Source organism: Microtus oregoni, unplaced genomic scaffold, assembly GCF_018167655.1.
Source record: "Microtus oregoni isolate MIOR12 unplaced genomic scaffold, Mior012 000029F_ref0000214, whole genome shotgun sequence".
Taxonomy (NCBI): Eukaryota; Metazoa; Chordata; class Mammalia; order Rodentia; family Cricetidae; genus Microtus; species Microtus oregoni.
The window spans coordinates 2,535,509-2,548,613 of NW_024543088.1; the positions used below are offsets into that span (position 1 = coordinate 2,535,509).

The window sequence follows — 13,105 nt, forward strand, 5'->3', positions numbered from 1 at the left end:
TTTTTTAAAAATATTTTTATTTATTATGTATACAGTGTTCTGTCTTCATATATGCCTACTCGCCAGAAAGGGCACCAGATCTCATTACAGATGGTTGTGAGCCACCATGTGGTTGCTGGGAATTGAACTCAGGACCTCAGGAAGAGCAGTCAGTGCCCTTAACCTCTGAGCCATCTCTCCAGCCCCCCAGTCCACTGTTTTAAAAACAAAACCATGAGTACTGAGACTCAAACTCAGGTCCTTGGTGGAAGACAAGCACTTTATTGACTGAAATCATCTCCTCAGTTCTTCACTAATCTCTTGAGGACCTGGCCATTGACGCCTAAACAGGGACATGAGGGTCAGCCTGGAATCCATGGATGCTGGGGGTGGGGAATCAAAGTCCTGTGGAGACAACGCTGTTCTACATGGGCCCAAACATGCCTGCCACAGAGATCCAGCTGTGCCCAGGCTGTATAAGACTCATACAACCCTATGGCCTGTGCCCGTGCCAGGCGTGGTCTGGATGCTTCTAGAAGAGAAATTAATGTACAAGTCCAATTGCAGAACCCCAAAGCACAACAACAACAAAAAAGTAGACCAATCAGGCGTCATCAACATTAAAGCACCAGGACTTTAAATAGGAATATAGGAAATATCATATGGAAATGCAAAACAACCTCAGCAGAAAGAAAATACTCCCAAGTGCTATGTCTGACAAGAGGTTCTGATATAAATATCGAAGACCTCTTACTTAACAATGAAAAGGCAAATGATCCTTTAAGAATGGAGCAAACGCCTGCACAGACAGTCCTCCAGAGATGGAGACAAATGGCTACTAGGCACATGGGAAGGGGCGCAGCATCATTAACAGGAGGGAAATGCAAATCCAAGTCATAAGGAGATGTCACTTCTTACCCCTAAGAAAGTCGAAATAAAAAACACAGCGTAGCGAATGTTTGGGAGGGTGGAGAGGAATCAGAGCTTTACACATTGGGCAGCAGTTGGCATTCTGCAAATTCCTTAATGCAAAATAGCCAATCTAGCCAATCCTCACAGGCATGGACACAGGCTAATCTAATCAAGACAGTCCTTCACAAGTGTGCCCCGGTGTCTCATGGGTGATTCGAGATGCTGTCAAGTTGACAACTGATATTAGCTGTCCCAGCACCCAAGAACATGTTGACTAGAACGTGTCCATGAGTGTTCACGGCAAAAAGTAGTAAGAACCCACTTGTCCATCAGCTGACGAAGGAATAAAGGAAAAGCTGAAGTATGTCCATACAAAGGGGGAAGTCGAGAATAAAAGGAATGGGACTCCTAGGCTTGCACTGATGAAAGTGTGCCTTGAAAAAAGAATTCAGTGAAGGAGGTCAGATGCAAAAGGCCACATGTACATGGTGTCATGACCTGAAATGCCCAGTGCAAACAAATTTATAGAGCAGGGGATAGAGCAACTGCGTTAGCCTAAAGGAGGTGTGGGAGTGGGAAGTGACTAGTGGTGGGTGTGGGCTTCCACCTTGATGACAGCTCTGTGTGTGATGAAATCAGTAGAAACAGGCAGATCCTGTGCCTTGTGAATTTTAGCCCACACCCGGAGACTGCTGGGTGGGTGCCACTACAGTGTTGATGGCCCTGGGGGACTCTGCCAGCCTCCTGCCGTGGGAGCCTTCTCCCTTGGGCAGTTGTAGCAGTTTTAGACTCTTTATTTTATTCATTTCTCCCCCCCGCCACCCTGCTTTTTTTGAGACAGATTCTCACGTAGCCCAAGCTAGCTTTGAACTCTCTGCATAGCTGAGGATGACCTTGAACTCCTGATCTTGTCTCTCTTCCTGGTGCTGGGATTACAGGTGGATTAACACCACACCCAGTTTCTGCAGTGCTGGAGGTCAGACCTTGGGCTTTCATCCAGGCTTGGTTAAGCTCTCTACGAACTCAGCTATAGCCCCAGTCCCTGTTATGTGGGTTTGACTCACTAACATCTATGGCTCCACCAATTCCTATCACTTACCCTCCTGGTAGAGAGAGCCATCCTGATGGGCGGTGCTCATTATTCTCATTTGGCACAGAGTCACAGGGGCTGATTTCAGGAGCTGGCCCTGTGGCGTGGGGAGTGTGCATTGGAGTGAGCTGGAGAGGAACTCAAAGCCACTGACCTCTGTCTAAACAGTCTCAGTCAATCAAAACAATCCTCCCTGGAACTTAAAAATGTCACCAGGGCCAGCAAGATGGCTCATCAGATAAAGGCACTTGCTGCCAAGCCTGACAACCTGAGTTCGATCCCTAGGACGCGCAGAATAGAGGGACTGATTGCTACAGGCTGTCTGTCCTCTGACCGTCACACGCATGCTATGGCATGTGAAGTCCTACCCACAAATATGTTTGCATGTGTGCACACATACACACACATTAAAAATAATCTTAATAAAGAATAATCTTATAATCCGCAGAAATGCCCCAAAGGGTCTGGTTAGCAACAAAACCAAACAATTTGAACCACTTTTTGAACAGTTTTAAATGCAGTTTAATAATAGTTTGAAGTGTGGTCTTGGGTTCTGGGACATCCTGTGACATATTATAAAGATAAACGAGAACTAAGAACTCAAGAGAGGCACCACGAGGAGCAGTGGTGAGCAGCATGGAGATGTCCCCGAAGAGAAAAACAGATGGAGAAAGAGAAAACAGGCATGCTGGACGATTTGGGCTTTGACGGAAGGGGAATTTCTAAGAATATATCAGAACTTAAGATAAATTGGAAAAGAAGTGAATTGTACCTCAGAACAGATAATGGGTACAATTCTTCACATCTTAAAAAAAAAACATGGAAACATGGTAGACTTTGTCTCGGGAGAATTTGAATTAGCTGAAATTTCAGTCTAGCAATATGTCATTTCCTGTTCCTAACAGCCCTACCCAGCAGGCTCTCTCCGGGTAGGAAACAGCAAGGTTCAAAGCTCAGCGCTAAGTCACCAACCGGGCTGCCCTGACTCTTTGCAGATACAGCCAGGCCTCCTGTGAGTGAATGCTAACATTACCACATCTGAGAAAATCAACAGTGATTTGAGGGTCTGTTGTGAGAAGTGGGTGCTTAGAGCTGCCAAGATTAGCTTTACAGGAAAACAGGTAGGGGTCTAAGAGGTGGACCAATTGGGTTGCTATGACAATGGCCTCTCTCTCTTTACAGACAAGGACAGTTTTCAGAACACAGAACAAATGTAGCAGGCATACATGTTGGGGATTTGCAATCTTATTTTAAATCAAGTCAGGAAATGGAGTCTGATAAATGGCAGGCTTCCGTGCTTGTAACAATAGCAACTCCTTTGTCCTTAGTGGGTCAAGGTACTGTCATCACTTTTTTCAAAACTAAAGTAAAGTAAGCTTCTATGTAGGCCATTTTCCAGACAAAGCCATAGTAGCATTTGAGGTCCCCAGGGAGCCCCTACAGGTGGAGCACAGCAAGATGTGGCTGCAAGGTTTCTGGCATAGACAAGTCCCATACTTCTGAGAACCGAGTCAAGTCATCGGTGATTGTCACATTAATGCCTTTTAAGGAAACAGCAACAAACATTGCTCATCCCAAACCACGCATCACCCACAAACCAAAGTGATGATTCTACCTAAGTTCAGCTTGTGGAGGCCATGAGTTTATCGGGCTCCCTTAGAGCATGGGTTGAGGGAGCACACATCCAACTTTCTTTTTCAGGGGCATGATCAAAGACACATTTGAGGGTGTCCTGGCTCGTGATCAGAGGCTGAGTGGTTACGAGAGGGTTCTTCATGTATCTAGGAGGGAAGCTTCAAGATGCCACCTCTGTGGGGCTGGACAGGAAGCTCGTGTTTCTCAGGGTGAATAGTCAGAAACTTGTGCCATGATTTCCCTTACAGGAAGATTCCCTGAGGTAGAGAAAGAGGCAAAAGTAGACGCCACCCCATACCCAGTGTCATCCCAGCAGCTTGCCCTGTTAGCCTATGACTTGAATGGGACCCTCCTTTCCCCTGTCCCCCTTCTCTTTCTATAGGCCCTGCTGGCTATAGCATTGACCTAATCCAGCTCAACAATTGTCTAAGGCCTTTATGGGTAATGGTAGTTTGAATGTTTTCATTAGAGGTTGGGGAGGCCGCTCATTTGGTAAAACGTTGACTGTGGAAATATGGCACCCAAGTTCAAACTCCAGAACCCAGGTAGAAAAGCCAGACACAGTGGTGTGCGCCTAGCTCTAAGGAGATGAAGATATGAGGCTCCCTGGGCCTCACTGGCCAGTCCACATACTAAATCAGCAAGGCCCAGGTAAAAGGGACAGACCTTATCTCAAAAAAACCAAGGTGGACACTACCCTGAGAAGTGCTCTCCAAAGTTGAACTCTGGCTTACATAAACACACACATGTATAAGTACAAACACACTTGTGCACATGTGAACACATAAACAAACATGATTTAAGGAAACATCTCAATTGGCAGCTTGAGTAACAAGCGTGTTCCCTCACAGTTCAGGAATCCTGAGCCTGGGTCCAGGAGTCCATGCGCCTGTACTCTACGGGAGGCTCTGTTCTGGGTCCTTGGCAGCCTCTGATGCCTCCATGGCTCATGCCAAAGGTCTTTGCATGGCTGTAGTATCTCCAAAGGTTTCTTGCCTCGTGGGCAGAGTGGCCCACCCCACACAGCACTGCAAAGACAGGTGCCCAAGCTCTGTCATAAATCAAAAATGTGACGACCTGGAAATATGCTCCCCTTCTTCAGCAGGGAAGCCCCAGGACAGGGTGTGACCTTGAGGCCCACGTCCAAGGGAGCCTTCTCCTCTGTCCAGATACCCTTTTAAGCAGTGCATCATCTGACCACTATAGAACTATCCCTGCTCCATCCTCTCCTGTGTGGGCGGCTTTGACATGGAAACCGGTCCAGAAGCAAATTCCTGAAGCGGTGGTGATTTATATGATAGTGTCCAACATCTCGACATTAGGATATGTTGCCATCTACAAATGTGTTGGACTACATTCATAGCTATTGCAGGACACATGTGGCCCATAGGTCTCAGAGTAGATGGACTGTAGAGGGAAAAACTTGTCTGTGAAGTTCATTGCTCCTCATATTCACATCGTGTTGGATTCCTGAACGCTCATCAAGACAGTCAGTGCCAATAAAGAAAATCAAATGAGGCAAGATTGCCCGAAGGTAGGAGAACTGCATTCCATACACAAGGGTCAAAAACCACAACGACTGCCTCTTGAACAATCCTGTAACAAAACAGTCCTTTAAATGAAATGGAATGGGAAGAGAGATAGGAAGATTGTTTGAGGCCAGCCTGGATTCTGAGTTGCAGGCCAAACTGACATATAGCAAGTTCCATCTCAAAAACAGATAATAAAGCCAGGATGATGGCTCAGTCAATAAAGTAGCTGAGTTAGGACCTGAGTTAGAGCAGCAAACCCTTGTTAAAAGCTAGATGTTGGGAGCTGGAGAGATGACTCAGAGGTTAAGAGCACTGGCTGCTCTTCCAGAGGTCCTGAGTTCAGTTTCCAGCAACCACATGGTAGCTCACAACCATTTGTAATGAGATCTGGTGCCCTCTTCTGGCCTGCAAGGGTACATGGAGTCAGAACACTATATACATAATAAATCAATCTTTAAAAATAAAAGCTATATGTAGTAGTCCACAGTGCAATCCCAGAGTTGGGGAGGTGGAGACAGAACGATCGTCTGGGCTTATGACTCAGTGGCCCCTTAGCCTAGATTAATATGTGAGCCCCCAGGCCATTGACAGGACTTGTTTCAAAAAATGAAGTGGATTATGAATAAGGAACAAAAAACCAAGGTTGACTTCTGGTCTCTGCATGTACATGTGTGCTCGTGTGCGTGCGTGCGCACACACCCTATAATAACTATAATAAAATATTACCTTCTTCAGCCTTAGATTTCCAGATGCAGGACTGCAGCCCAGTAGTAGAGCGCTTGCTGAGCATGCGTGAGGCCCCCAGTTCCATCCCCAGCACTCAAAACAGGACAAACAAGCAGATCCGCTCTGGTTCTCTGTTTATCTGCAGAAAGGCACAAATAACACCTGCTTCTGATAACAAGGGGTTATGCTCAGGAACCTGAGACACATTATGAGACAGGGCTCCCCTCGTGTCCCCCACCCATACACAGCAAACATCATCCCCAGGGTCTGGTCCTCTGTCCATCACCCCCCATCCACCTCCTCTGTCCAACCCTCACGGGCCTTCATATTGGGCAGTCTCAGTGAGCTAGCATCCGTCCGATATTGAGGAATTCCTATTCGAAGCAAAAGCCTGCAGCTCTTTAAGTTATTACCCGAAACAGACGGAGAGCATTTTCTTGCTGGCCGGGCTCAGGTAGAATTGAGTTCTAAATACCCAGGATTTACGGAATTTGTTGCTCATATTAAAGAGATTTACATGTGTGCTATACACCTGCAGGCTTATATGATTGACAGAATGCTCAGAACCACTGCTGTTTCAAGGACAGCATGATGGGGTATGTGTGTGTCTCTGTGTGTTTGTGTGTGTATGTGTGTCTGTCTATCTGTGTGTGTGTGTGTGTGTGTGTGTGTGTGTGTGTGTGTGTAAATGCCCCTCCATTCATAGAGGGCTGGAGAAAGCTGGTGCCAATCATGTGACATGTTCTTTTGCAGTCCCTTCAGCCGCTCCTGAAAATGTGTCTGCTGAGGCTGTGAGCTCCACCCAGATCCTACTGACATGGGCTTCAGTCCCTGAGCAGGACCAGAATGGGCTCATCCTGGGCTACAAGGTACACGTTTATGGTGACTCTGTTCTACCTTTGGGACTGCTGGGAAGGTGTCATGGGTCTGACCTCGCCAGTTCCTGATGTCATCAGCTGTCTTATCTGGGAGAGATGAACCAGAAGTGCTTTCCAGGCATCAGTCAGGAAGCAAATGCAAGTGGGACCCTGACCAGCAAGCCAGGCCCTGGCTCTGCCTGCTCTGGCTAAGACGCCCTGCACCCTTGACTATGAATGAATGCAGCATCTTCTGTCACCTACTGTCAAGTGAAAATGACCGCAGTGGTCACTTCCCAGAGTTACTAGGAGAGATTAAGGGCTTCTGGGAAATGATCTCATGGGATGTTTTACTCTTTTGGCTTTTTGAAGGACCCACCACTCAGCTCTCAAATAAATCATACCCAGAGGCTTATTCTTAGTTATGAATGCCTGGCCTTAGCTTGGCTTGTTTCTTGCCAGCTTTTCTTATTTTACATTAACCCGCCTACCTTTTTTGCTCTGGACTTTTATCTTTCTCTATCTCTGTATACCTTTCTTTACTTCTTTCTCCATGGCCTGCTGTGTAGCTGAGTGACTGGCCCCCATTGTTCTCCTCCCCTCATTCTGTTGTTGCTCTTCTCTCCTCCCAGATTTCTCCTTCTGTTTCTACCCTCTGCCTGCAGCCCCGCCTGTTCTTGCTCCTGTCTCACTATTGGCTGTCCAGCTCTTTATTAGGACCATCAGGTGTTTTAGACAGGTAAAGAATCACAGCTTCACAGAGTCAAACAAATGCAGTGTAAACAAAAGTCACACAGCTGAAAATGACTTTCCCCAACAGTCTCTGCTTCTTCAGAGTGCTGATTTGTCATGGATCTAGGCAGGGCTGTCCTCTGCTAGAGCTGGACTTACCCTAACTTCTCCCAGTGCCGTCTTCTAAGCTGCTACTCAGACTCTTCAAAACTGCCTATTTCTTTCTCCTCTCTCAGAGGTGACCAGTACAATTCTCTGTCTCTGTCTCTAGTTCCAGTCTCCCAAGCAGCACAATGGGCTTCTCTGGATATGGTCACTAGTGTGATGCTGCTCTCATGGGATGAGTGGTTGTACTGGAATGGTGGAACACCTGACTAGAATCCCCCAGTGAGGGGCTGGGGTGTGGCTCAGTGGTAGAGCACCTGCCTAGAATCCCCCAGTGAGGGGCTGGAGTGTGGCTCAGTGGTAGAGCCCCTGCCTAGAATCCCCCAGTGAGGGGCTGGGGTGTGGCTCAGTGGTAGAGCCCCTGCCTAGAATCTCCCAGTGAGGGGCTGGGGTGTGGCTCAGTGGTAGAGCCCCTGCCTAGAATCCCCCAGTGAGGGGCTGGGGTGTGGCTCAGTGGTAGAGCCCCTGCCTAGAATCTCCCAGTGAGGGGCTGGGGTGTGGCTTGATGACCACTTGCTTGTCTAGCTTTTATGAGTCTGTGGATTCAATCACTAGTACAATAACAACAGAATGCCTTCCATATATCTTCAATGGATTTTAGGCATTCTCCTCTCATTTTTCAGTAACTGTTTTTGTTTTTTATGGCTTTTCTCTGCTTTAGGGGCTGGTGGGGAATACCTATTTATTATCAGACAGGCTCTTACACTATAATTCGGGCTGACCTGAAATACACTATGTAGCAACTGACCTTGAACTCATAGCAGCCTTCCTGCCTGGCCTTGCGAAGTGCTGAATGAGATGCTTACCCACCAGGCCAGGTTATCTTTGTGTCGTTAAATCCCAACTGCTTGCCTCTGGCCTGCTCATCTGCATTCCCTCTCCATAAGTATTCTAATGGCTCTCTTCAGGAGCGTAGCAATCCAGAGTGTATAAGGAAGCCCAACACTGGCAAGTCTCCTGCTGCACAGCAGTCCCGTTGGGTGCGTTCAGTGGGCAAAGCTCTTTGCTGCACCTCCTGGTTCCCACGAGGAAATGTTTCCTTGCTCATTCCAAATGACTGCCCGGTGGCTCTCTCTTAAGACCTATAGATCACTTGTCTTGGAAAACAGTTCTGGGAAGGGGGGTGGGATGCAGGAAGTCCTTCTGTATATGTATTGACATTGGTTAATAAAGAATCTGCTTTCAGCCAATGGCTTAACAGAATATAGCCAGGCCAGAAAAGATAGAGAGAGAGAGTAGGCAGAGTCAGTGAGACACCATGTAGCTGCCAAAGAAGACAGATGCCCCGGAACCTTGCCAATAAACCATGAGCCTCGTGGTAATACACAGAATAATAGAAATTGGTTAATTTAAGATGTAAGAGGTAGGTAGAAATATGGTTAAGCTACTGGCCAAACAGTATTGTAATTAATATCGTTTCTGTGTGATTATTTCAGGTCTGGGCAGCTGGGAAACAAACAAACAAACGGCCTCTGCCTGGGGGGCAGGGGGGCAATGTGAGCTTAGAGGGAGGACAGAGGAGAGAAGGAGGAGGCCCTGAAGGAGCACATCTCTGTTCATCCCTATGACCTAGGGGCAAGCCTAGGAATCTCACAGAGTCCCAAGCTCTATTTATAGGAAGCAAGAAGCCTATGCCCAAGACCAAGCCCATGCTTCAGTAGAGCATTTGGCATAGCTATAGTTGAGAGCCTCAGATCTTGCCAAACTGTGTCCAGGCAGCCAAATCTCCAAGCTGTAGGCAGAGCTGTGTGACTCCGGCCACTCTTCTAAAGTCTAGTTGCCTCATGGCCGCCTTCCCCCTTGATGCCAGTGAATAGAAATGAGATCCAAATCTCCCTCGATGCAGCTGCCCTTGTGGAGAAACCATGGTTGGGTGGTCCTCGTCGGTTAGTTCTGAGCTGGTACCTTGTGCACAGGAAGTCCCCTTCTGAGCACACACTTAGCTGTAACCATCTGCATGTGTGTGTTGATGCTTCAGATTCTGTACCGTGCCAAAGACCTGGATCCAGAGCCCAGAAGCCACGTGGTGCGAGGGAACCACACGCAGTCGGCCCTGCTGGCTGGCCTGCGCAAGTTCGTGGTGTATGAGCTGCAGGTGCTGGCCTTCACCCGGATCGGGAACGGGGTCCCTAGCTCGCCCCTCATCCTGGAGCGCACCAAAGATGACAGTGAGTACAAAGCTGGCCCTGCTGCCTTCTGCCTTAGTTTTCCAGTCCAAACCATTTGGACTGCAGTTGTTTTTAATGTGAATTTTCAACCACTTTCTTTCTTTTTTTTTTTCCAGTTGAGGGAAACAAAACAAAATTGTTTTTCAGTCACTTGGCATTTACGTGGCCAATTTGAGCCCAGAGAGGGTTTACAACCTGATTATGGATTGTGCGGAATCTCAAGCCTGATTATGCTATAGGCAAGGGCTAGTGAGCATGGGTGAGGTTATAAAACATGAGCCCATCCAGTTAGGAGCAGCTCTACAGATGTAGATAAAACTCTGCACTGGACCTGTGTCCATTCTCATAGGGTTAACGGGTCTCACCATTTGCATTCAGATCGCTCATTGCATGTTTCTGCACAGAGAACAGCATGTTTGACAGCACCCAGGGGTCCCCAGGCTCTGGTGCTTCCAGGTTTGCGTAACAAGCACATCTTGTTGGCTTTGTTTTTATGGAAGTCTAAATCATCGGTAAATATGTTTTTCCACTTTGCAGATGTCGAACACTTAAAGGTTAGCTCCTTCACACGTTCGTTATTAAACAGGCCATAATGAATATGTCAGGGGGAAAATACGATCTGCAAAAACACCCACCTCGGGATGGCAAGTGTCTGACAGGATAGAAACAACAACAGGGTCGCTTAAGCGTCTTCTTGGAATGGATAACAAGCTACAACTCTATCTGCTCCATTAAAAGAACCCCGTTTCCCTTCTTCACACAGCGTGTGGATCTGGCCTTGGCTCTGTATTACCTCTCTCATTGCTATGACCAAATACCTGAGAAGTAGGTTTTATGGGAGGGGGGGGGCGGTTGATTGGGGCTCACAGTTTGAGAGTACACAGTCCGTCACAGAAGGCATGGTGGCTGGGACAGGAGGCAGCTGGTCATACGGCAATCACAGTCAGGAAGCAGAGAGAGATGGACGCTGGTGCTCTCCTTTTTATTCAGTGTGTGTGACACCAACCCATGGAATGGTGTCAGTCATACTTAGGATGAGCCTTCCCGCCTCTGTTAACCTAATCCAGAAGATCTCTCACAGATGTGCCCAGAGGTCTGTGTCATAGTTGATTCTAGATCCTGTCACGCTGATAGTCACAATCATCATGGCTTCCGTGGGATTATCCTTCAGCTTTCCCCAAGGCAGCGAGTGGGCTAGGGGGGCAGGGGAAATCAGTACTGAGCCACGTTAGCTGCAGGCTGCACGGGTCGTCCATGTGTGCACGCTTCAGCTTAGTCCTATTGGAAGCAAGTAGAGATGTTTTCAAAACGGTCCCTCAATGTCCACTGCCATTCTTTCTAAAGGACACATGTAGTCAGGCAATGATTGCTTTCTTTTATCGCTGTATTATTTATGTAAACATGTCTTCTCTGTCCATTTTGACACAATCTGTTGAGCCTCAGGGACGGCTCAGAAGGTCATTGCTATGTCACACTGGTATTATGAATTAGTCCTGACGTTCGAGCCTGTGGCCTCCTTTGGGCATTTATTTCACCCATGTGTCGGTATCATTACACACATCCAAACTCACGCGCCCGGAATGGACATTCCCCGCATTCTGCTTCGGTTGCTCTTAGCCGTGGCGTGGCAATCAGTCCATGATATGTCCGACGAGAAGCTCTCGCACTGGCCACACACTGCCTTGCCTATCCATTTAAGCAAATATATTTTCTGAGGGCTAAGACCCTATTATTCAATCGTTCCACAAGACATAACTGCACTTTAAACTGCCGGTGTGCTGAACCACACAGAAGAAGTATTATACGCATCTGTGAGCATCACCTCTTATGTGTCTAATACAGGGCAGGTGAGGTGAGGCAGACATAGGCCAGGAAGCCTTGATTGTCAGCGTGCTTCACAGTTATTGGTGGTTGTGGGGTGGGGGCGAAGGGATACCTTATATTGGCCCTATTGTGGCTATAGCCAAATACCTAACAAAAGCAGCTTCAGGGAGGATGGTTTACCCTGCTCACAGCTCCAGGGCATACAGACCAGCATGGTGGGGAAGGCATGGCAGCAGGAGGATGAAGCAACTGGTCACATGACATCCACAGTCAGGAAGCAGAGAGAGATATCAGATCACCTTCTTCTTTTTATTCAGCCCAGGACCCCAGCCAGTGGGATGGGAATCACCCATACTCAGAATGGGTCTTCTCACCTCAGTTAACCCAATCGGGAAACCCTACAGACATGGAGCGGTGTATCTCCCAGGTGACTGTAGATCCCATCAAGTTGACAGTACAAACCATCATAGTTGCCCGCTCTACAGTGTCAAAGCCAGTGAAGGTGTCTGGTTAGTAGAATGCTTACTTCAGAGTCATAGGTGGCCCGCTGCTAGCGTTGCCCTATGAATATATACCAATGTATACCCTTATGCAAGTATACTTTCTAAGCATGGTTTTCTAAACCAGATGGTCAGGATTCAAGATAAAGTGTGTTTTTCAGAATCATTAGGGACTCACATGGCATCATTGAGGATCCAGAAACCCTTTATTTAAAACATGGCCTGGGACGATGACGCAATGGGCAAAGCACCTGCTGAATAAGCGTGAGGACGTGAGTTCAATTCCCTAAAACCCACATAAAAAGTCAGATATAAAATAAAGAATAAGGGACTGGAGAGATGACTCAGCAGCTAAGAGTGCTTGCTGTTCTCCTGGTGTTCAATTCCCAGTACCCACATGGGGCAGCACAGCTCACGACTGCCTGTACTTCCAGCTCCAGGAGACCTGACACCTCCTTCCGGCCTCCCCAGACAGACAGCTGCACACGCAGCAGACATCACAGACACATACACATAAATAAAGAAATTGTTTTTAGAAGGGTGAATCAATTTTTTAAACATGGATTAAAAAGTGACAAGGTGGGACCGCCACAAGGAGAAGCACGCTGTCATCAGAGCACGGGCTGACCTCAGAACTCTCTCTGTGTTTTCCTTCAGCCCCAGGTCCCCCCGTGCGGCTGGTGTTCCCTGAAGTGAGGCTTACTGCGGTGCGGATTGTGTGGCAGCCCCCGGAGGAGCCCAACGGTGTGATTCTGGGTAAGAAACCTTGGGGTGTGGGTGGGAGTAGGGGGCAGGGAGAGTCGCTCTCTCCTGTTCCTATTAGACAATGGTGGTGGACACAGATCACGGCAGCAGCAGCTCCTGGACGCAGAGCATCACGGGACTCTTTTGTTCCTGTGCAGGGCACTGAGACTTTCTTGTGGAATGAAATTTACATTTTGTTAATCCAGAATTCCCTCCATTTGTTTGCCATCTGTGGCACGGT

The 13,105-nt window shown here is 47.7% G+C and overlaps 1 protein-coding gene across 1 annotated transcript in view; it reads left to right on the top strand.

Moving 5' to 3' along the window:
- Nucleotides 1-13,105, top strand: part of LOC121465135 (protein sidekick-1-like) — a 955,042-nt gene that overhangs the window by 836,838 nt on the left and 105,099 nt on the right. Inside the window, exons 26-28 of the mRNA XM_041678320.1 lie at nt 6,628-6,743; nt 9,607-9,796; nt 12,778-12,876. Of these exons, the coding sequence (XP_041534254.1) occupies nt 6,628-6,743; nt 9,607-9,796; nt 12,778-12,876 (405 nt within the window). The remainder of the gene's footprint in view (nt 1-6,627; nt 6,744-9,606; nt 9,797-12,777; nt 12,877-13,105) is intronic.